Source organism: Halichoerus grypus, chromosome X (assembly GCF_964656455.1).
Source record: "Halichoerus grypus chromosome X, mHalGry1.hap1.1, whole genome shotgun sequence".
Lineage (NCBI taxonomy): Eukaryota > Metazoa > Chordata > Mammalia > Carnivora > Phocidae > Halichoerus > Halichoerus grypus.
The window spans coordinates 38,394,620-38,419,560 of record NC_135727.1 but is presented as its reverse complement, the minus strand read 5'-3'; the positions used below and the strand labels follow the sequence as shown (position 1 = coordinate 38,419,560).

The 24,941-nt window shown below is 48.2% G+C and overlaps 1 protein-coding gene across 11 annotated transcripts in view; it reads left to right on the top strand.

Moving 5' to 3' along the window:
• The window catches only part of TMEM164 (transmembrane protein 164), a 177,696-nt gene that overhangs the window by 106,569 nt on the left and 46,186 nt on the right, over positions 1-24,941 (top strand). For all 11 annotated transcript variants that reach the window (XM_078064583.1, XM_078064582.1, XM_078064589.1 and 8 more), the window contains one exon: positions 19,164-19,242. In XM_078064583.1, the coding sequence (XP_077920709.1) occupies positions 19,164-19,242 (79 nt within the window). The remainder of the gene's footprint in view (positions 1-19,163; positions 19,243-24,941) is intronic.

Here is a 24,941-nt window from a genome sequence, read left to right as displayed (position 1 = left end):
CTATAGTCTATGTTTTAGCAAGATCTCCTGGGGATTGGTGTACACAGGAAATTTTCAGAAGACCTGGGAAGCAAGATTGAGAGGAAGCAAGTGATCGATATAGTGTACAAAGGGGCAAAGGCAGCTCAGTCCTACTCGGCTCTCGTTCTGCTACTGTTCTGTCCTTTAAGGAGACCTATCTTCCAGCAGGGGTGGGTGGGGCATATATGGTAAAAATGATCAGGGACCCAGCTGTTACAACTGAGGCCTAAACTATAGGGCTTGGCAAAAATTGAGGTATTTTGCACTTTACAGTATGGAAGTTATACCTCAACAAAAAAGAAAGTAGAAAATTAGGACCTGAAATCCTAAAATCCACTGCAGGTGAATTTTATAATTCATAGAGCATAAATAGGTGAGGAAAGTAAAGTCGAAATCGCCATTTTGATTTTTGAAAGGAGCAAAGGTTAAATACTGGGAGTTCTAGATCTAAGAGATACCCGTTTGGAAGAGCCTCCAGCCAAATTGAGGAACATTGTATGAGGCAGTTGGTCTCTGACCACATGGAACAGGACCAGGAGCCAGCGCAGGCTCCCCAAAATACATTATTGTGAAACTTACTGCGTTTTGTTTTGATAGGATTATTCCAATGTTAATTAGGGGAAGCCAGAGTATAATCTGGATGTTGGTAAGTCATTTTCCCAAGAACTAAGCTAGACAAGCTAGGGAGAACGAAGGTCTCGGTAATGGCCAGTGTGTAGTTAGCTGGCTTCATGGTTTGTTGAACTAATTTAAGGGGTTGATGGCAACTCAGATCAAGGCACAGATGTCTCCCCAAAGGGTCAGATTTGCTTGTGTCCCAAAGCTGGGAAAGATGGCTATGTTGGGCGACAGTTTCAATATTCCAAAACATCCTGAGGAACAGAGAGGAAATTTTTTAGGAGTCAAGGTACAACTCAAATATTTGCTTCAAAAAATCAACTGGATCCTAGCACTTTCAAGCTTGGGAGGCCCTGAGAAACTCAAGTAATCTAACTATGTCATATTGCACATGATAGAGCCCAGAAATCGTATGGCCAGTGAGCGACAGCTTTATGACTGGAACTCAGGTCTCCTGACTCCCGGACCAGTGCTCTTTCTGCCTCCCCTGTTGCAGAAGTACTGAATGGGATGCTCAGTGTGTGTGTGGGGGGAGGGGGGACAGCTGGGTGGACAGCTGTGAGCACCAGCTGGGTATCCTACCATTTAACTCATTCTGACACTGCCTGGAGGTAGTATCAGATCGCACAGGTTAAGGGCTCAGTCCTGTGAGACTGCTCCCCATTTCTGATGCCAATCACAAGTCCAGCTTGTCACCTGTGCTTCCAACTGACTGGCTGTAAATTGGAGGTTCCCATGACCCCCCCCCCCCCCCCAGGTTTGATGAACTTGATAGAGCGGCTCACGGAAGTCAGAAACATTGACTGATGTTTATCAGTTTATTAGAAAGGATCTTTGAAGGGCAGCCAGATGAAGAGGTATATAGGGTAGAGTTCAGAAGGGTCCGAAGCAGGTGTGCCATTCACCTGGCATGTGAACGTATTCACCAGCTGGGAAGCTCATCAACTCTTGTTGTTCAAGAGTTTTTATTACAGAGCCCGATGCGTAGCCACCCTTTCCCAGAGGTCAGTGGGCATGGCTGAACATCCCCCCCCCCCCATCGCTTTCTGGTGACTGGCCCCATCCTGAGGCCCTGGTTCCTTTGGCGGTCATAGGCTTAAAGCTCCACCTTGTGGGGACTGGCCAGCCACCCTGCAGCTGGGCATGAGGTCTGGGGCACAAGGCAGGTGTGTCCTGTGGTGGTGTTGTCCTTTGAATTATCACCCACCCCACCCCCGTCTTCTGAGGCGGCATTGCTCTGTGGGGCCTGTTCCAGGCATCAGCTGAAAGCGTTTTAATAAAAATGGAACCCAAAGGAGGAGTGATAAGGTATCTGATTTTAACCCGAAGTGAGAGAACACCAGATGTTTCATTCTGTCTGAAGGTTCGAGGGAGGAAAAGCAATTAGCAGCTGCTACTGATTTAGCAACAGACACCTGCTAAATGAAAATCTGTAAAACCGGCCAGGCTTTGGCACCAGAAGTGCGTACGCCGCTTCTCAGACATTTCTGGGAATTGTAAATTATGTTGGCCTAAAATAGGTTGTGGGTGGCAGGGGGGCGAGTGGGCTCTAGAGAAGCGAAACATGTCTGTATAGACCAGGATCGTGTTATTCTGAGATGACAGCAACTTAAAATGGCTCCTTGGTGGGCAAATGGAAAGGAAGGGAAGAGAAGGAATCTTTCAGAAGCTGCCTGGTTACTCCCTGCTTCTCACCTGACTCATAGGCTGTCCCCTGGGGTCCGTTCCGTAGGGGCAGAGCGCGGGCTGACAGAAGGGTCAGGGGAGTCCTGCTTCGCTTCCTCTTGCTGATCCGGAGCACACCTCTCCCCTCTACCAAGGACAGTGAGTTTCCAAATACAAGGAACTTTCAACTGTGGGCTCCCAGCAGCTCCTGCCCTGTGACGGTGACAGACTGTTGGCTCGGGGAGCCATCTGGACATCTTCTGCTGAGCTTGGGCTTTGCTTTGGCTTGGAAAGAGGCCTATCTATGGCTTTCTGCTTTCCAGAATTCTCTTCCCAGTAGACATTAACTACCGTTCTCCCCCATCATGTTCCCGAGGCCCACACTGAGACACAAACAGTGGGAACAGGAATTCATGGAGGGGGCTTTGGGGAATCTGTGTATGTGTTGGAGGGCTGGGAGGACACGAGGTTCTATATGGGGGGTCGGTGTTCAAGATGTGACTGATTATGAAGAGGCCGGTTTGTCATTGGTCTAGATGGTTTCGAAAGAATCGGGCCACTTCCATTTGGGCCTCATGCTACATTCACTGCATGCAACTGTTATTTCTCAGTTTCCAAACTAGGCCAGAGGTCAGTTGCAACTTGGGCCAGAGGGAATGGGCCCTGTCTGGGGAGGAGTGATGGCCGCTTTCCCGTGGAACAAGGGCCAGGGGGTGCTGATGGCACATGCGTGGCCAGAGCTGTCCTGAGAAAATATCACCTCGAACTTGATCCTGGAAGGGTGTTTAAGTGTCCCTCAAGGCCCAACTCCTAGTGCCAAAGGTGGGAACCAAGAGAAGATCCTTTTTTTTCTTGAACCGAGTAGGCCGTTAGGCAAGAATTGTCATTCCAGATACGTTTGAATTTGGAAAGGAACTGTGAGAGAAGGGTGGTGGGAGATCTGAGATCCCTACTCTCCAGCCAGGATTGGGGGAGCTCCACCTTTTCTGGTCTGTTCCCCTGATAGACCTCATTCCCATCAATCAGTGTCAGTAAGTAGAATTAACCACAGCACAACGCTGTATCCTGTGACATATCCTGTGACAACAGGATCCCCTAGAGAGAGATCTCCAGGGACCCTGTCTATGACCCGAGTGCCCAAGGGGCGCTTATGGCTATATTCTATCTTCCATTGAGTATTGCCAGGAATAGAAGTCTGGGTCTTGTTTTCCAGCCTTCCGCGGTAGTGTCCTTATTGTTGGGAGCAGTCAGGAGGACGTTCTAATTCTCTTCATGGGTTTGGCCATCTGTCTGTTCTCGGTGTTCTCCTGCCATATCTCTGAATAAGTTGATAAATACCTACTAATCTGTCTGTCTGGTATTGTGCCAAGTTCTGTGAGGTATCAGGAAGCCCATTTAACCCTTCATGTGGCCAACATAAGCCCTTGGAATACAGATTTCAACCATCTTTGGATTCATGAGTACTTCAGAATACTAGAAATCAGCATTTAGAGTGTGAATTGGGTGTAAGACCATAAAATTCATATCTTGTTCGTAATAGTTGATACATAGCAGGTGCTCAATAAATATTTGTTGATTGAATGAATGAATGAATGGGTCGGTGTCTGGGGGATCATGAAGGTAGATTCCAGTGTTGATTAGTCCCCATGGCAGTATAATTAGAATCTTCCAGGTCTGGGCTCACATGGTGGGGGTGGAAGACAGGACATTTCAATAGCAGGGGATCAAACCATCATGGACGTGAGTCATTTGTAAGTCAAGTTTCAAAGTCAAGGGCTGCCTCTATACTATAAGGGGCCTCAGCACACATCAAGGTAAGGTAGGTCAGAGGTTAAGAACGTGAACTCTGGAGTTAAGACTGCCTGCCTTATATCCCGGCTCTGTAACTAACCTTGGGGCAGTCGCTTCATCTCTATGCTTCAGTGACCTCTTCTGAAAAGGGGGGATTATAACAATGATCTGATATAGTTGTTATAAGTATTTGTTAATACATATCAAGTACTTAGGACAATGCCTGGCAGAGAAGTACTACGTACCATTAATTATTAATTACGATTATTGTTCTCGTTATCTTTATTGTTGTTTTGAACATTAGTCATATCTCTATCCCTATCAGTACGTTATCCAGGGAATTACCAGTCATTTCTATGAGAAACTATTCTGAGTTTCCCACCTACCACTTAGACTTTTGGAGCCTGGCCTACTAGTATTTCTCCAAGGATAGGTTAAACGCTCTGGATAGGTAATCCAGATTACCTTAGGGAGCTTTATTAAAGTATAGAATGCTGGGCCTCATCCAGGTCCAACGAAGATTCTTCGTCTACAAATCTGATGAAAATAAAGAATCTGCGTGTTCTCTGTGTGTTGGATTAGCCAGGAGCTGCTGCGAGTCAAAGTTTATTATCCTTCAGTGCTAGTAGAAAACCTAGCAGGCGTGGAGCCTGGAAAGAGCTAGAGAAACAGAAGAGAAGACCAGAAGTAGGGAGAGAAGTGAGCAGAGTCTACTCATGTCAGGAGGTGGTCAAGTACCATCTCTGGTGGCCTCCAGGGGACCTGTGACATTCACCTTTCTTTGATTTAGAGATTCATGAACCTGGCTCATGCTTGTAGCAGAGGTGACGAGCCTGGTCAGGGGGAGATGTGAGAGACAGCAGGGCAGAGAGGCCTGTCTTCCAAATGGCTGTCTGGCCCACTGGCTACCTTCAAGCAAGGGCCCCCAAAGAGTAGAATACTAAGCACACTCCCTGCTCAGTTGGCGGGGGGTGGTGGGCTGGGTGCTGAGTGCCCTTGAGCAGTTTTGACTGGGCTGAGAACCAAGTCTCAGATGCCTTTGTCCTCTTCTCTGCTCTCGTGCTAATGTGGGGTTGGTCTTATTTCAAGCCGTCTTACGCTCAAGTCCTTTGAAGGCACTAAAATATAGACAGATGGAACCACAGGCTACCTGGGCCGATGAGAGACCGGAAGTTAGCGCCTGTCCTCACGTACCTCCCGCTCTACGTGGCTTACATATTCTGGGTGGAATCTGTAACCCAAGTCAGGGGAGATGATGCCTTGGTCCTGTCAGGGGTACAGAAGGCCCTCGTGGAGCCCCTTGTCACACCACCGAAGCCAAGAAAGCCCAGCCCTGGGTAAGGCATTCTGCAGGCACGGTTTGGCCTCCACACACAGCTGGTTGTCTTTTGACTTGCGGCCACCCTGGCTCCTCTGCAGGCCTTTTGAACAATCTCTCTCCTTAGCCTTTCCTTGGAGTTCTCTGGAGAGAGCTGCACAAATATTTACTTTCCCTCCTTGAGTAAAAAGTCAAGTAATGTGTTCAGGGCTGGACTTGCAGGTCCCAAAGTACCTTCTTGTGTACTGAAAGCTTCTCTCCTTTTTCCACATGAAATTCCGGCTTTGGCTCAGTCTGAAGAAGGAGTTAAGTGTGGATTTAGTGACTTCAGGGCCCCCTGGGTCCTCTTTAATGCCTAGTGCCTGTTTCACGGTAACTCAGTAGGGTAAGGCCTTCAGGCTGCGTAGTAGACCCCATTTCTTTTCTGTCAGGGGAACCGCCTGGAGTATAGAAAGACAACCGTGGTCAAGATCATGCATTCGGGAGCAAGGTGTCCTGGATTCCCATCCTGGCTTGGCCATTTAATGAGCCTTGAGACCTGGGGCAAGTTATTTGATTTAACCCCCCCCACCCCCTTTTCTTTCTAAACCCACCTGGGGTGCCCACAATTGCGGTAATCATATTTATAATCCTTAACTCCTAGCAGACTCCGCCATTGGTCCATGCATGGCCTGCTTTAATTTTCTTCATGGGTGCATTTATTTATTTATGCATAACGTAATAAGCAGTTGCTATGCACCCAACCCAAGAACCAGCCACATTGATAATACAGACATAAGCTGTATGTGCTTCCTCCATCCTGCTCCCTACCTCCTTACCTACCTTGACAGAACCACTAACCTGAAGTTTGGTTATTATTCCTTTGCTGTTTTTGAAAAGTTTTATCTTTCTCTCTCATATGTACATAGGAACATTATATATATTATATATATATATATATATAAAAAACATTATATATAGGAACATATATATATAACATATTATATATATAATATACATATATGTTCCTACATAAGATATTATTTCATTTTAGTGTTCTTTACCCTGATAAAAATGATATTATGTTGTATATTTTAGTGTTTTTTTTTTTTTTGAACCTCATGAAAATGTTATTATGTTGTATATAGTCTTCTGGGATTTGCTTGTTTTCTTCAACATTATATTACTAAGATTCATCCCTGTTACTTAGTATAACTCTAGTTACATTTTCACTGCGGCGTAGCATTCTGTCCTGTGAATAGACCACGATGTCTTTCTCCGTTCTCCTTGAGATGGGCGTTTGGTTGTTCCTAGTACCTTGCTATTATAAGAAAACCTCTCTGCACCTCAATTTCCTCCTCTTAAAACTGGAGAATAGCAATAGGAACTACGTCATAAGTGTGTTAGGAAGATGGAAGGAGTTCACAGTTGTGAAGTGCTTTAATACAGGGCCTGGCTCAATAGTATATGGTGGATCAGGGTCTTCATTTGCTTTCGCTTGGGCTGCCATGACGGATACCGTAGACTGGGTGGCTTAAACAATAGAAACTTATTTCCTCATAGTTTGGGGGGCTAGAAGTCTAAGATCAAGGTGCCAGTAGTGTCCGTTTCTTCTGAGGGCCTCTCTCTTTGGCTTGTAGATGGCGGTCTTCTTCGGCTGTCTTCCCGCGGTCTTTTCTCTGCGTCTCTGTGTCTTAATTTCCTCTTTTTGTGAGGACGGCAGGCATTAAAGCTAGATCCCACCCATTGGACCTCATTTTATCTTAATTTCCTCTTGAAAGGCCCTGTCTCCAAAGACAGTCTCCTTCCGAGGTACTGGGGGTTAGGACTTCAGCATATGAATTTGGTTGCGGTGGGGCGGAGGGACGGGACGGAGGGAGGACACAATTCAGCCCATAAAAGTTAGTAAGTATACACCATTATGAGCATCATTATCTTCCTCCTCCACCTTGTCCTCCTAATTCCTAAGTCCTAACTCCCCTCCTAAGTAATTCCTGAGCCTGTTAGAGGTAGGAGAAGAAGAGCTAGTGGGTATCATTTTCATCTTGGATAAAGGGAATAGCTAAGTGAGGCCTTGCAGCATGCGTGATGGCTGACTGACCCCAGATTGCCACTTCATATAAGTTCTGTTATGGGCTTGCCTGGCCGAGGCAGGCAGCTCTGGGTTGCTGTATCTCATACCCCAAAAGGCGCTTCCTCAAGTAGCTGGGCCACCAGAGCAGACAGCATCTTTCATGTGTCGAAAATCTTCTGTTCTGACATTAGGGAACTGGCTGGGGGCAGTTGGCTGACAACCACATCCCTGTTCTGCTCTCCTGAGGGCTCTGAGCACCAAGGAGGAAGTCAGGAGCAGCACTGATGGGGTTTGGACTCCAAAACGAAGGACCGGTCTCCGCCCCCCCCAGCTGTCACTCACCAGTCCCTCTCTCCACAGCAGACCATGAGAATAAGATGGAATACCCTGTACCTGGTAGGGCTATGGGCAGCTGTCTTTACTGGGGCCAGGGGTGGGCTCACAGGGGAAGATACAGTGAGAACAAAGGATTTTGGCGGGGATGGTGGTGGTCTCTAGACCCTCCCCCCACTCCCGTTATGTTACGTGTTATTTTCTTTACATGCGTAGATACTCTGAGAGAGGGGGTTCGTAGAAACTAGAAAAATTCACACTAATCATCCCTAATAGCTGAACGCATCATTCTGGTTAACAATTCCTGCAGTGTAGAGATAAGGAGACTATAACATGAAAGTTCTCCCCTCCCACTCCACAGAGGTGATTGCTGCTAACAGTTCAGTACATTCCTCTTTTGACCTTTTCTTTGACTTTTAAAAACTTTTAGCTTCATGCTTAATGAATGAATACGTTCATTTGTTACAACGCTCCAACTATACAAGTCTAGTGGATCCAAAGTCAAGGTCTCCCCTAGCCCAACCGCCCTTCCCCAACCCCGTCCCCCTGTCCAGTTTGCTAAATATCTTCCCAGTCCTTTCACTATGCATTTTACATACACCTAAAAACACAAATACTCATTTGTCCTTTTTCTTCCACAAAAAAGGATCATGCTTTGTACAATGTAGATTTGCTCAGGTTTTTTTTAAAGATTTATTTATTGATTTGAGAGAGAGAGAGAGAGAGTGAGCGAGGGGAGGGGCGGCGGGAGAGGGAGAGAGTCTTTTTTTTTTTTTTAAAGATTTTATTTATTTATTTGACAGAGACAGACACAGTGAGAGAGGGAACACAAGCAGTGGGAGTGAGAGAGGGAGAAGCAGGCTTCCTGTGGAGCATGGAGCCCGATGTGGGGCTCGATCCCAGGACCCTGGGATCATGACCTGAGCTGAAGGCAGACGCTTAACGACTGAGCCACCCAGGCGCCCCGAGGGAGAGAGTCTTAAGCCGACTCTGCACTGAGCGTGGAGCCTGACATGGGGCTTGATCTCAAGACCCTGAGATCATAACCTGAGCCGAAACCAAGTCAGGTGCTCAATGACTGCATCACCCAGGTGCCCCTAGATTTGCTCAGTTTCACTGACAAATGGTTGTACCTCCCTTTTTTGTAAATGGTTGCATAGTTTGTCCTCCAGAGTATTTTTTGATGACTTTCCCCCAATGGACAGTTTACTTTTTTGTTATTATGTACTTTTTGTTACTACAAATGACGTTGCATTGAGCATCTTTACACATACAGCTCTGTATGTGAATACAAGCATCTCTGTTAGTATAAATTCCTAAAAGAGAGTCAAAGTGAATGCGTATTTAAAAATTTGGGTAAATATTGACCAGTTGTTTTCCAAAATGAATGCACCTAGTTTTTCCTTCCCGTTCCTATATCTTAGGACTTGCTCCATATAAGGTTGTACAAATTTACCTCATTTAAATTTATCTAAATTTTTAAAATTTCCTGACTTCTTATTGTTGAAATTTTCATAGCAAAGAGTTGAAATGATAGTATAGTGAACAATGACACGTGCCCTCCAGCTAGATTTAACAACTAACATTTTTCCGTATTCTGTTTCCACCACAACCTCTTCTTTTTCAAAGCAAAGTTGCAGACATCCTGGCACTTCAGTTCTAAATACTTGAGCCTGCAGCTCCCAAGAATAAAGATAAAGAAGGGCTCTTGTACAACCACAATACTGTGATCACACTCAAGAAAATTATCCACAATTCTATAATACTATCTACTTTATCTGATAATCAGTTTATATTGAAATTTCCCCAATCGTTCCAAGAATGTCTTTAATTTTTTTTTTTTTATATAATCAGGATTCAGTCGGGTTTCAAGATTGCTTTTGACTGTTCTATCTCTTCAGTTTTTGTTTGTTTATTTTTTTAAAATCTATGAAGAGTCTCCTGCCTTCTTTATGCATGGCACTGAAATTTTGATGAATCCGGGCCAGTCTTTTTACAGATTCTTCCACGTTCCGGATTTGCCAGGCTATTTTCTCATGGCATGTTGTTGATTTTAATGGCGGCATGGTATTCTGTTCCATGAGTATATTGTGGTTTATTTTAGGTTGTGGGTATTCCTTTTGTGGCTCCTCTAACAAGTGGTATTTAGTCCCAAGGAGTTTGTGGCACCTGTAGGCCACAGTAAAAGTCTGTGGTCAGTTAATGAAGACAAAGTGTTCCAAAGCCAAACTCGGTTGGCAGGAACATTACCAAAGGCCTCAGTTAAGAGTGAGTTGCATCCTTTACCCTTCCTTTTCCCCACTAAAGGAGATGGATTATTGTTTTGGTCTGTTCAGGTTGCCATAACAAAATACCACAGGCTGAGTAGCTTCTACAATGGAGATGCATCTCTCACTGTTCTGGAGGCTGGAAGTTTGAGACCGGGGTGCCAAAGTGATTGGGTGACGGCCCTCTTCTGGACCGCAGGCTTCTTGCTGTCTCCTCACAGGGTGGAAGGGGACGAGGGAGCTCTCTGGGACCTCTTACATGGGCACTGATCCCATTCACAGGGGCTCCACCCTCATGACCTAATCACCACCTAAAGCCCCACCTCCTAATACCATCACATCAGGGCATGAACTTGGGGGAGGGACACAAACATTCAGACCATAAGCAATTATCCTTTCTGATTCTCTGATTTCTTTTGGGATTCTGCAGTCTGGGGCTGAGCTTAGACCAGGGTCCGCCCTTTGTAACCACCTGTTCTTAACTCTGCACCTCATCATCAGCCACGGACTCTTCTGGTAAGGCCAAATCTCTTGCCATGTAGCACGAGCTCTGAGGCTGTGAGCTCCCTGGACTTCTTTCATGCTCCTCTCTCATACAGTGATTCTCACTTCGGCTCATCCTTCCCTCTTCATCTCCCGGAGCCCAAGCTAATCCTTCTCTGGTGCTCCGGGTCCCAGCCCATGCCTGTGTAGGACCTGTCACCATCCAGTGCCTCCTGCCTGTCCCGCTCCTCCAGCTTGTCCCTTCCACTGGCTCCTTCCCTCACCCCATCGATATGTCCAAGTCTGTCCCATTCTTCACAGTTATTTCTCTGTTGATACTAGCCTGGGGTTATGACTTCTGTCTCTCTCCACCCACACATTCTTGTTGAGAGGACCACAGCCCAGGGGTCTGCAAAGTGGAGTGCGTAGATGTTCTGGGGGGTGCTTAAGGAAAACACTAGCACTTCTCTGCATCTTAGAGTTTCATCTTCTTACTTTTCCATGCTAGCGTTTTATAATGTACATGTATAGATCATAACGTACAGTTACACACGTATATCATTTGCCTTTCAACTTTCCAGCTTCCTTGAGATGTAGCCCCACATTCCCACTGACATAGGCCTCCCAAACTCAGCACGGGACTAGCTGCTTTTCTTATACGCTGTCTCCTTCAATCTGCTTCCTTGACCGTAGGCCCCAACATAAGGAGAAGCCCCAACATCCCAACAGCCACCTAGACCCTCAGTCCCAGGGTCATCTTTGGCTTCTTTCCTCCTCCTATCCATTCAATCCAAGTCCTGGTGATTCAACTCCCTTACCTTCTCTCACAGCTGCCCAGCCTCGCTTCTCTTGCTGCCTCTGCCTTAAGTTTGATTTAGACATTCCTGTTGCCGGTCCCTAACCGGTCTCCCTGCCTCCATTCGCGTCCCCTGCACACAGCCACCAGCAGGAGCCCCTCACAACTACACATCATACATGACTCTCCTTCACTTTCTTTTTTTTAAAAAATATTTTAAAGATTTATTTATTTATGAGAGAAAGAGAGAGAGAGAGAGAGAGAGAGCATGGTGGGGGTGGGGAGGGTCAGAGGGAGAGGGAAAGAGAGAATCCCAAGCAGATTCCTTGCTGAGCATGGAGCCCGATGCGGGGCTCGATCTCAGGACCCCAAGATCATGACCTGAGCCGAAATCAAGACTCGGACACTCAACCAACTGAGCCACCCAGGTGCCCCTCTCCCTCACTTTCAAAGAAAACTCAAACCAGATCCCATGCTTGATCTATAGGTTTTTCCATGATCATTTGCTACACTGACCTCATCCCTTTATCCATTCGCCTCGATTAGACTATGAACTCTTGTAGGGCGGGGACTGTGTCTTTATCATTGCTGTATATCCGGAGCCAGGCATATTCCCTGCCACCTAGTAGTGTCTCAGTAAGTGGTTTTTTTCTTTCTATTGATTGGATGAAAGTAAGAATAGGACTGTCATGGGTAAGAAGATGAGAGTGGTATTGACATTCCTTTGAGAAATAAATAAGTCTCCAGGGAGAAACTTTCACCTAGAGATGGGCCCAAAGAATGAATCACATTGGGAAGCTAAAAGTTATCCTGGTCGTCACCTGATAAATACACTGATGTGTGACTTAGGGCTATGGGGAAGGCCCAAACTCCACCATCTCTTGCTGGAGGCTCTTGCTAACACAGGAGACGAGGTAAAAAGAGCTCCAGCTTTTGACCCAGAGAGGCCTGGCATTAAGTCTTATTGGCTGGAGGGGCGCCTGGGTGGCTCAGTCGGTTAAGTGTCTGCCTTCAGCTCAGGTCACGATCTTAGGATCCTGGGATCAAGTCCCACATCGGGCTCCCTGCTCGGCGGGGAGTCTGCTTCTCCCTTTGCCCCTCCCCCTGCTCCTTCTCTCTCTCTTGCTCACTCTCTCACACTGTCAAATAAATAAAATCTTAAAAAAAAAAAAGTCTTATTGGCTGGAATTGAAATCTTGCCTTTACCACTTACTGGCTGGATAAATGCTGAAGAGGAGGACGGTGCCAACCACTAATGTGTACATAGCATATGCCAGCACCGGGCCAAGAACCCTGCATGCATTACCTCACCTAATTTCACCGCAACTTGATGCAATAGCATCATTATCATTCCCGCTTTACAAATGAGCCAGGTGGAGCTCAGCAAGACCAAGGGATTGGCCCAAAAGTACAGTGCAACCAAACGATGGAGCTAGAATTTCAATCTTAGCAGCCTGACTCTAGGCTGGACATATTTGGAAGTCATCAGTATCCAGATGGCATTTAGAGCCAGGAGCCTGGATAAGATGATCTAGTGAGTGAGAGTAGCTAGAAAAGAGAGCCAAGGACTTGGTTCTGGGCCCCTCCAATAGGAGGGACAGAAGGAAGGTCCAGTAAAGGGGGTTGAGAAGGGGAGTCACTGAGGTCAGGGAAGAACAGAGAGTGGCATTCTAGAAGCCGAGTGCAGAAGGCATTTTAAGGACAAGAGAATGATCACCTGCATCAAAAGCTGCTGAGGGGGCAAGGAAGATGAGGCCCGAAAACTGGTCAGGACCAGCATGTTGCTGACTGCACAAGGTGCCGAAGATCTTCCTGACACCCTGGCACGGGGATGAAGAAGGGGTGGCTATTTAAAGTTCGTACAAAGAAGTCACATGGGCTAGGGGGAAGGAGGGCAAGAGTGTTTCTCTTTTCTGATGAGAGATACTATAACTTTTTGTTTTCTGAGGGGAATGATCCAGTGAAGAAAAGGGAGGGTTGCTGGTGTGACATCCTTGAGTCGGCAAGAAAGGACAGAACCTAGCGCACAAATGAGGGGACTAGCCTGGGCCTGCAGTGTGGTGGTTCCTGAAGAGCAGCAGAAGAAAAGGCAGCTGTGGGGATGGGTGCAGAGAGGAGGGAAATGTGGAGGTGGTAGCTTGTGGATGTTCTTTTCCTGTCGCTCCTCCCCCCCCCCAAAATGGAATAGGAAGCCGTATCATCAGCCTGGGGAGGATGGGGGAAGGTTTGAGGAAAGTGGGATCAGTTGTGAAATAGTTGTCTGGGAGAGAGGAGAGTGAATGGATTTGGGAATGTAGACGGATGGTAGGGTAGCATTAAGGGCCAGCTCCCAATCTGCTGTCATGAATTTAAAGGGTCAACCGCATAGCTTCGTATTTTTCTCTGGCCATGCTCACTTGACCCGGGGGTAGGGACATGAGGGCAGAGAGTCAGATTTTACCAGCAATGTGGCTTTGCAAGGCAAGTAGGATGGAGGGGGGGAGAGTGTTCGGAGGGTTGAGAATATGGCAGAGGGACTGACGGGCAAGTATGGAAGCGAGGACGGCAGGTCAGTGAGGGGCAGTAAAAAGGTGGCAGGATCAGTGGGCCGGAGGTGCCAGTGAAGTTGGAAGACGGACAGGAGGCGGGTGAGTTGGCCAGGTAGGAGGAGGCGGTTGGAGAGTGGGGTGCATGACAGGCTAGCACTAACTATTGAGAACACACGAATTTTGACATGGGAGTGTTGGAAAGAAATGGCAAGGGAGGCAGGAGGCACCGTCTTTAAGGACAAAGGGGAGTGCCCGGGGAGAGGGTCTGTAGGTGCCTGCGGCAGGAAGAGTGGCGGGTGGCGGAGGCCAAGGGCAGGAGATTGAAATCGGGGGAGTGGTGAGGAAGGAAGCAGAGAGAATGGTCATGGAAGCGCCAGCAATGTAGAAGCAGCAGAGGGGAGCAGACAGGACCCCTCCTGGCCCCGTGGCACAAGGCAACATGGCAGGCAAACCACCCAGCACCTGAGAGGGCTGTAGGGATGGCAGCATCCTCAGAGGGGAAGGGAACCAGGTTTTCGTTAAAGCAAGAAGGTGAAGGGACCGTTCAGAGGACAGTTTGAGGATACAGGGGATTTCGCTAATGAAGAGTCAGTGGGTTCCAGAGGGTAGGCTGCCCAAGTTTCTAGAATTGAGGGAAGGTGGCAGATGAGGTCAGATTAGGGGGGATTAGAATTCAGGTGTTGGGTGGTGACCTGGGAGTTTAGGACTTCTTTTTTTTTTTTAAGATTTTATTGATTTATTTAGAGCACAGCAAGTGCACACACAAGGCAGGGGGAGGGGCAGAGGGGGAGGGGAGGGAGAGAATCCCAAGCAGACTCCATGCTGAGCATGGAGTCAGACTCGGGGCCCGATCCCACGATTCCGAGATCACAACTTGAGCCGAAACCATGAGTCGGGTGTTTAACCAACTGAGCCACCCAGGTGCCCCAGAGTCTGGGGTTTCTTATAGTGACTGAGGTGACCAGGGATGGAGGGCACAATGGGATTGCTTGTCTCCATGGCAAAGCATGGTGGTGCGGCTGGCAGGGTTGCGCACTGGGACAAAGGAGGTCATACTCTGGCCATGGACAGAGTCCATGCCCGTCATGTTTTAGGCAGTCTGAGCCTGGAGGCCTGCTGGGGTTTATCAGTCTACTCTTCGGATAAAAAAAAAAAAAAAAAAAAAGGATGTTGACTTGGGTGTGAGAAGGAAGCTAATGACCTGTGTAGTTTAAAACATTTTTAGTGATTTTTGTTTTTCAATTGCTGTGATGGTAGGACTTTTGGTCTAAAGCCTCAGGAATCTTCCAGCTAAAAAGGCACCAGGATAGGCACGTTGGAGTAGCATTCCAGATGTGAGCTCTGTAGAGCAGAAATGAATCAGTGAAGCGGAACTCCTGGGGCAAGTATGGCACTTTCCAGATCGTGTTTGTGAAAATGGGGAAAAGAGGGTGGCGGAGGCTCTGTGAGAAAGTTTTGGGGACTCAGGACAGATCCAGTGCTCAGTAAAGAAAACTACCCGTTTTCTTCTTCAATGCTGAATGTCCTTTACCCCTGTCCTTGCCCCGTCTCTTCTTCATTTTTTTTTAAAGATTTTATTTATTTGAGACAGAGAGTGTGTTCGAGTGGGAGGAGGGGCAGAGGGAGAGGGAGAGAGAATTTGAAGCAGACCCCATGCTGAGCATGGAGCCTGCCGTGGGGCTCGATCCCACCACCCTGAGATGACCTGAGCTGAAACCAAGAGCCAGACATTCAACTGACTGGGCTGCCCAGGCGCCCTGCCCCGTCTCTTATTTGGATGTCATTTCACAGCTCTGTGGCTCAGTTTCCTTATCTGTCAAATGGGGATGACCATTGTTCTTGCTTCACAGCGACTTGTAATGGTTAAGTGTGATAGTACCTGTAAAAGTGTGTAACCCAGCACATGACACATAAGTACTTAGTAAGCATTGTTACGAAATGACAAGGGGTTGATTCTTGCTCCCATTCCACTCCCTTCTTCCTGCCACTTGGGTGTTTTTTTTTTTCTCTTACGCTGCCCTCTTCTCTTTCATCTCCTCCCTCCCTTCCTCTCCCAGTTGCCCCCCCCCCAAGACACACACTTCCTCCTTTGCCTCTATCCCCTTTCTCCTCTCTGGCTGGGGCTGTCGGCGGTGCCCACACCTAGTTTTACACTCTCCATGGCCCTTCTGAGGTGGGGAACTCTTGAAATAGGGGGTGAGGCAGCCCTCTGAGGAAGGAAAATGTTTCTGGGGGGGCAGCCTCCCAGCCACCCTAAGATCTGTGACCAGGGTGCCTAGAAAGTCACAGAGGGCTAGTGCCAAGAGCCTCGGGAGTTGAGAGGCCTGTGTTGTCGGCCAGGTCTGGCCACTGCATGGTATGGGGCCTGGGCTCACAGTGGACCAGAGCAGGCCGCGAAGGTGAGGAGTGTGTGAACAGGGAAGGGCTGGGCCCAGTTCCCATGTGGAGGGTTACCACACACCCACTGAGCACAGCCGTGTCATGCTTCTTTAGGAGAGAGGGGAACAGGAGGGTAGTGTAGGGTACCGGCTGATACTATAAACTCTAGAGCCAGACTGCCTGGGGTTGGATTCTGGCTCTGTTACCACATGAGCTGCGTGTACTTAGTCAGCAAACCTCTCTGTGCCTCAGTTTCTCATATCTGGAGATAATTGGAACAGCACAGTTGTTATGAGGACTGGGTGAATTGATAGTGAAGAAAGTGCTTACTAGTTCTAGGCATATAAGTACTGTATGCATGTGTGTTACATTAAAAATTAAAAAAAAATTGAGACACCTGGGTGGCTCAGTCGGTTAAGCATCTGGTTTCCGCTCAGGTCATGATCCCAGGGTCCTGCGATCGAGTCCCGCATCTGTCTCTCTGCTCAGCGGGGAGCCTGCTTCTCCCTCTGCCTGCCACTCGCCCTGCTTGTGCTCACTCTCTCTCTGACACATAAAGTCTTAAAAAAAGACCTCTAAAAATTAAAAAAAAAAAAATACAACAATCTTAGAACAGTGTAATTCTTTTCATTTTACTGGTGCTGAAATAGGTGGAGAGGTTAAGTGACTTGCTGGAGTCCACAGGGCTATTAAGGGCATAATGAAATCTAGAAACACAGATTTGACAGACTCCCAAATTGTGGCTCATAGCCGCAGTGCTAAACTGCCTCCCTGGACATGCAGGTGAAGAGTGTGATTTCCAGGAGGCCAGGAGGCCAGGAGGCCAGGAGGCCAGGAGACCTGGAATGGAGGGAGAAGCAAGCAGGCGCTGAGAGTCCAGGGGATGAACAGCAGCTAGGGTCCAGGAGGTGAGCAGAGGTCCTGCTTGAGGACATGGCTGGCTCCGTGCTGGGGGACAGCTGCCTGGCTCCCCAGGCCTGTTCCAGGGAGAGGTCAAGTCCCTTAGGTAGCCAAAGATTTGGATTACAGCCAGAGGGCTGAACCTTCTTCCTGGGACCTTTTCCTCCTTGCCTGTTTTCTGGGTGACCACAGTCAAGCTAGTTAACCCTTTTGCACCTCAGTTTCCTCATCTGTCAAAGAAGGATAAGGATACGTGGCCTGCCTACCTCACGGGGTTTTTGAGAGGCATCAGTGGCTCATGGATCTGGAAACAGTTGAAAAAGCATGAAGCAGTCCCCAATTCCAGATGAGAGGGTGAGCCCAGATCCTCTTACTGTGAGGCTCCAATACGGGCCTCTGAGGCCTCCAAAGCTCATGCTAGTGATGTCCACTGTCAAAGCCTTTTCCATCAATTCCAGCATGGTCTATGGAGCCATGAAGAACCTCGTCTCTTTTGGGGGGATTTTACGTCCCTCTGTGAGCGTAAAATAGTAGTTGAGCCCCGTCTGGGTCCATGGGAAATTTTCCTTCTGTGTGGGCTTTTATTTTCAAGGGCCAGAACCAGCGTCTCTTTCCAGGGTCCACAGTCATCCCAGCCCCCATTCTGGGCACTCTGCCATCTTTTGGTTCCAGCCCTTGGCACAAGGCAGACTTGGGCTGTTGTTAGCACACAGTCTTGGTTCTGTGCTTGCCTTGTAGGGAACAGGGAGGCAGCTGACCCTTCCCCCGGGTGTCCTTGTCTCTCTGGGCTTCCCTTTAGGGGTGTGTGTGTGTGTGTGTGTGTGTGTGTGTGTGTGGGTGTGTGTGTTGGGGGCCGTGGAAGCCCCAGAGCCCAGGCCTTGTGCCAGTTGCTGAAGTTTTTTTTTTTTTCTCTAGAATTGAGTTGGCCATCCAGCTGTTTCCATTCCTTGCCCTCTGCCAAACTCTGTGGCACAGTCCACCGTGCCAGGTGGAAACCACGCTCTGCTTCAGGAATCCGGAGCTTCCATTTTGAGAGAGTCAGAAAGCCGCAGCGAGTGAGCCCGAGTGTCAGAGGGAGAGTGAGGGTGGGGCTGCTCTCTTTGGCAAGCCTTTGTCAGAATTGGCCCAGCTGCTTGGTCTTTACCCAGAAGTAGGGCTAACTCTGGACCGACCCCAAATATCTAGCGGAGAAACTATTCTTGGATCGAGACCAAGCCAGACCTAGAAACTACTTTTTTTTTTTTTAAATCCAGAAAATGGGAATAAGAAATCCTACTACACATGTTCTTCATGTCAGCTGAGAAATAAGCTTTTAGACCGCCCACCGCCTCCTCAACAGGAGGAAAAAGTGACATCAGGTTGTGTTTCTTCAAGTATATCCCATAGACTACCGAGGGTTATGTGAACAAAAAAGAAGGGGCACCTGGGTGGCTCAGTCGTTGGGCATCTGCCTTCAGCTGAGGCCATGATTCCAGGGTCCTGGGATCGAGCCCCACATCGGGCTCCCTGCTTGGCGGGAAGCCTGCTTCTCCCTCTCCCACTCCCCCTGCTTGTGTTCCCTCTCTCGCTGTCTCTCTCTGTCAAATAAATAAATAAATAAATAAATCTTTAAAAAAAAAAAGGCACTGGCTCACTAAGTTTGGGAAACACTAGATAAACCATTTTAAGCAGGTTTTGTAGTTGCAGAGACCACCCAGATCCTCACTATACCACCAGGATACATGATGACTCTCCAGGGGATCTAGTCTATGTGACATTTCTTCCATTGTAACTAGCTTTCTTCGTGGAACATTCTTTAAGCACCATCCCTGCTTTGGAAGCTGCCAGCCTAGGTCCTAAGTGTCTGTCCCTTCCATTCTTTTTCTCCCTTATTGTGAAGGGAGGTGAGCCCCGGAAACACATGGGAGGGGGTTACGATGTGGGTCCCAAAGAACAAGGGCGTTTCGCTTCAGAAGCTATTGACATGAGTGCTTCCTGCTCTTAAACACCTCTCCCTCTCCTGTCCTTACAGCTCCCCTTCGAACTGGAGATTTACTACATTCAGCATGTTATGCTCTACGTGGTACCCATCTACCTGCTTTGGAAAGGAGGTAAGGCAAGTGAACCATACCTTTGTGCCCCTGCCACACCTCGCCGTGCCCTTCTGTTTGGGGGGATGGCAGTCTGTTAGGTGTCTATCAGGATCTTGGGCTCCTGCCTGGCTGGCTGTCTGCAGAATGTCTTATGCCACACGCCAGGGGTGGGGAGATGGGCACTGATAAGGCCTGCAAAGAATCTGGGGGGCTTTTCAGAACCATCCTTTTTGGGCGAGCACGGTGCCACTAACTCTGTGTCCTAGGGCCTAGGCCCTGGGCTCATTGTCTGTGGTGGCATTGGGTTTGCATGGAGCCCCCCCCCACACACACACACTGTCACTCGCTCGTGCTGAGCCTTCCCCCTGCCTCAGTGTGCAGCATAGGGTAGAAGGAGAGATGGAAGCCCCCAGCCCTCTCAAGAGAGGGACCTTGTGCCCTTGCTCATTATATCCATCCTCTCAGAACCAAAGAAGATATTGAGATGGGCAAGAAGTTCAGGGACTATGGGGTTATAGGATGGAAGGAAGAAGCAGGTAAGAGAACAGCGATCACCTTGTAAAATAAACCATTGATGACCTTGATTTTGTCACAAGGGAGAGACCACCAACTTGGTAGAGACAGCCTAGGAAGGAAACTGACTGAACTCTTTGTGACCTCACAGTGACCCTTAAAGTATCCCCTCCCTCCTCTATTATATGGTAGATAAAAGGGGAGTTCCCATCCCTTCTAGAAGAGTTGTCAGAGGCCTCCCTCTCAGGGCTCTAACCTTCCTGAAAGGTCTGTACCTGGAAGGCCTCCCCTTCTAGTCTCAGCTACTAGCCTCTCTATGTTGGTTGCTGGGACTTTTCAGGGAGACCGCCCCCCACCTCAATTCAAGCAGCAAGGGCTTCATTTCTATGCATTAAAAATGACATGAGGCCACATGGGCCCTTGAAGCCACCAGAAGATGGTTTCGAAGTTGTGCTTCCTCTAACTCAGGAATCCTGGCAAATCTCGAGAACTTCTGGCCTAAGCCAGCCTCAAGGACCAGTCAACCTGGAGACATGTTGGAGGATGGGCACAGTTGCTCTCCATGGAGGCTCCTGCCCGTGGAGAGATTGGCCCCCTGTGCCCTGGTTTCTGTCAGCGTTCTTAGGATTTGTCTCAATATTCTTTGAGGCTGTTTTTACCCTGTGCAGCCACTTGGGGTCTCACCAAGTCAGAGAACACTTCCTTTTAATTTGCTCTAAAGGCACTATTCCCCCGGCTAAGCTTTAAGGAACGTCTCAATATCCAGGAGCCGTGGGCCAGTTTTCAGGTCTGTCTCCTGTGGCGCAGGAAACAGCTTCTAATAATATCCAAGTCTGGGGGATACATGCTTTCTGAATAGAACCGGGCAGGCCGCTGTCTCGAGCTCCAGCCAGCCCCCTCCCCCCTTGCTGAGGCAAGTTCTGGACAAAGGTGCGTGGCTCTTAGTTAAACCTATCTGTGCTCTGAGGTGCCCATAAAAATCTGTTAGGTAGCCGAGCTGGACTATTCTGACATGGGAAATACCAAGTAGCCATCCCCACTGCCCCCTCCATCCCCCCCACAAAACCCCACAATCTGGGAAGCTGCAGCTTCCAGAAGTGACAGAGGCCACTGCGGCCTTGTGTTGGATCTATTGCTGCACCGTTTGGGGGGAACCGAGCGGAGGAAGTAGAGATTCCAAGGTTTCATTCCAATTTATTTCTCACTGTTAGTGATTCTTTCCTCTCTCCTCTGGTACATCTGTAAAAACTCTAACAGTAATTATAACCACAGTAAACACCAACTTTGTCTTGAGTGTTGCCTGTGTGCGAGATACTTTGCTAGGCCTGTTCTGTGCGTCTTCTCATCATAACCAACCCTGGTGGCAGATGCCCCTTCTACAGAGGAGAAAACCAGGGCTCAGAAATGTGAGGCACCTCGAGCTCCCAGCCTTAAGGAGCAGAGCCAGGATTCAAAGCCTTCCCTCTCAGACCAGCGCTTTTCCCCACACACCTTGTTGTCCTAAAAGGCAGGTGCCTGTCTCCTAACCACATCCGGTTGGGAGTCTCCCCTCCAGCCAGCCGCCCCCACGGTGTCTTTGTTGAACCCCTACTACGTGTCCAGCATTCGCACCAGGGGATCAGAGATTCCCTGCCACAGGGAGTCCCTATCTAGGGGGGACGGGAGCGTTGTACTTGTAATACAGCCGGGATTAAGTGCGACAGAGGGCACTAGGGGAACATAATCCGGTTTATTTCTTACCATTTCTGGGCCCTTGTAAAGCCTCCGCTTCCTTTGTGGCTCTTTGCTGTCATCTGCTGTTCGCTTGGGGGAAATTACGCAGGCTTCGAGAAAAGGCTAGATTTCCTAAGGCGGGTTTCACCTTTGGCCCCGAACCTCGGACCTGGGCCTTGCAGAGGGCGAATCCATCCAGAGTGAGCAGTGGGGAGATGACTCCCCGTAAATCAAAACAGCTGAGGGGTTGGGAGATTCTCTTTCCTAGAAGTCTTGTAATTTTCCAGACATAACTGACGTTGGAGTGTTTGCCCAAAGCAAGACAGCTCTCCTGTAGATACCTCCCACGACCAGGAGCCCTGTTCTCCTGAAAGGCAAGGTCCCGCTGCTTTCTGTGGCTTGGGGGTGACTGGGTGGTGCTCAGCGGGATCCCATTCCTCCTTGGTTTCTGTGGTCTTCTGGCACCGCCGTAGGAAACAAGACATCCTTTTTACCCCCCACTGTTCTGTTCTTCCTCCAGCCTGTCTTTTAATTTCTGTTTCCTCTCCTCCCAGCTCCTTGCCTTTGGCTGTCTGGAACTACAGTTGATCCTTGAACAATGCGAAGGTTAGGGATGCCCCCCCCCCCAATTTAAATCCTAACAGCCTCCTCTTGACCGGAAGCCTTACTGGTAAGAGAAACTGTCAATTAGCACCTAGTGTGTATGCCATATGTATTATGTACTGTATTCCTACAGTAAAATAAGCTGGAGAAAAGAAAATGTTATGAAGAAAATCATAAGGAAGAGAAAACACATTTCTGGTACTGTTCTGCATTTGTCAGGAAAAAATCCACATCTAAGTAGACCTGCACGGTTCAAACCCATGGTGTTCAAGGGTCAACCATATAGTTTTTAGAACCCCATCCCCACTGACATAACCAGCTCTCCATAGAATACCTAGTCCTCCTATCTCTTGCCTGAAGCTCCCTCTAATGGACGCTGCTCTCCCTATTCAGCCACATAGGCTGTCGGCCCCCCTCCCCCCGCCATCTCTTCCAGACCAGTATTTCATTTCTCCCTTCGATGAAAATGCTTTCTCCTTTACCATTCTCCCCACCTTTTTTTTTTTTTTTTCATCACTACTACCACCCTTGGCTGCTTCCCCCATATTCCTAAATGCCTTTGGCCCCTGGCACTCGATCGTTTCTATTACAACTCCCACCAGTATCCATGAAGGTTTCCAGTGAAGACCACTCGTCCCACTCCAGCTTCTCGGAGTTTGGGCTTCTCCACTGCAGTGACTTCTGTGTCCTTTTGTCTTCAGCCAACCGACCTTGCCCTCCCCCTGCCCCTAAAACTCCTCTATCTGAGATCCTTGGCCCCTATGTCCCTTTCTGTGACCTGAATCTCTACTCCTGAAATCAGGACTCCTCTCCTTCCCAATCAGCTCGTCCCACTATAACCAATTACTGGAGCTTTCCTTTCACCAGCTCCCAAAAGTGCTTCAGCCCTTTGTCCTTTCCACGGGGATCAGCGTCCAGTCCCAGTGCCCAGCCTTGGCCTACTGGGGGAAATCTCTCGAGTCATTCAGATTTGGGGCCACTAAAATTTCATGGTCTGTTATAATTGTGCTCTCAACACCATTGCTCTTGTGTTCTGTCTTTGGTCAGCTGTGCTACACATTGCCCTGAGAAGTCATGTGCTGAACCTTTACCACCCACCTCAAACTTCCCGTCCTCCCCACTGTCAACCAAGGACTGAGAAAACAGAGATTTCCAGGCGGGAATCCCCTCCGTTATTTCCCTCTGCTCTAAAAGCTGCTTCACCCACTCCCATCCTTACCTGTCGTCTTGGAGGAAGTAGTGTTGTGGTTATCTTGCCTCCCTTCCCATCCTCTGGAACTCCGTGCCATCAAGTATCACTCGTGTACTTGAGTTTTCTTTTCTTTTCCTTTTGTTTCATTTACCTAGATTTTCAACTCTTTCTTTCACTCCTGGCTTTTCAGCCAGGAAGGATGCTGAAGTCTTCCCATTCTAAAAAAGAAAGTTTCTCTCGACCCTACACCGTCTCTTCTCACCTTCCCTTCCCAGCTAACTGTCTTCATAGATTATTAGCCAAACAAGATTTCCTAAACTTCAGTTCTTTGGGCATGACAGCTTGTGCCTTATCCACAGAGCCATCTGTATTATTATGTATATAATATATGTCCTTAAGTCTACTGATTTTTCTTTTTCCTAAAATATATTTGTTTGTGGGGCTCCTGGGTGGCTCAGTCGGTTAAGCATCTGCCTTTGGCTCAGGTCAAGATAGTGGAGAGTCTACTTCTCCCTCTCTCTCTCTGGCCCCCTCCCCCCGCTCTCTCTCAAATAAATAAAAATCTTAAAAAAATATTTTTATATATTTATAAATAAGTATTTATACATTTATATATTTATAACTATATATATATATGAATTTATAAATATACATATATATGTTTTTCTAAAATATGTTTGTGCTCAATAAAATCCTGGATTCAGTGCACTGGTGATGTATTTTTAATACACTTTAAATGCATAGCTATTAAAAATGAAATGTTTACCTGTTTACCACCTGGAATCATCCCAGGAACAGAACATAACTGTGGGTGGCACTTGCCTGTATTTGATGACCCTGTCTACTCAGTTATCTCCCATCCCTCAGAACACTGACATGGGATATCTCTCCCCGCTGCCCACCTCTTCACAGAAATAACACTGCTGACCATTACTAACAACGCCTACCTGACCAAATCTAATGGCTCCCTCTCAGACTTTATCCTGCCAGAGCTCTCTGCTGCAATGGACATTGTTGATCCCTCCTCTTTGGAATGCTCCGCTCTTGAGGGCCTGCCTCACTGACCATGCCTCCCCACGCCTCCATCAGTTATTTTGCCTCTGTCCCTGACATGTTCGTTTCCCCAGAGTTCTGTTCCGGGCTTGCCTCTTGCTCTGCTGCTCCCCAGATGGTCACATGCTTACACAGTTCGGCCACCAGTCGGAGTAGTCATGGCTGCCGCATTGCTGTCGGCAGCCCAGGCTTACGAGATTTTCATGTCATTTACCCAGCATCTCCACCTGAATGCCCCAAGCTCACCTCAAACTCAGCCTGTCTGTGCTGTACTCATTTTTTCCCCCTCAGCCCTGCTGCTCTCCTTGTGGTCCTTGCCAGATGGCACCACCCTGTCACCCCAGCTAGAACCTGGGAATCATCCCCCTACCCCCGCATCTATTTTACTCATTCATCTGACACATATGTCTTATTCCTTTCTGGCTGCTATAAGAAAATACCACCAACTGGGTAGCTTATAAACAGCATCAATTTCTTGTTCTCAGCTCCAGAGGCTGGGAAGTCCAAGATCAAGTCGCCAGCATGGTTGCCTTCTTGGGAGGACCCTCTTCCTGATTCCTAGCTGGCCCATTCTTGCTGCGTCCTCACATGGTGGACGGGGCAAGGGAGCTCTCTGGGGCCCCTTTTATAAGGGCACTAATCC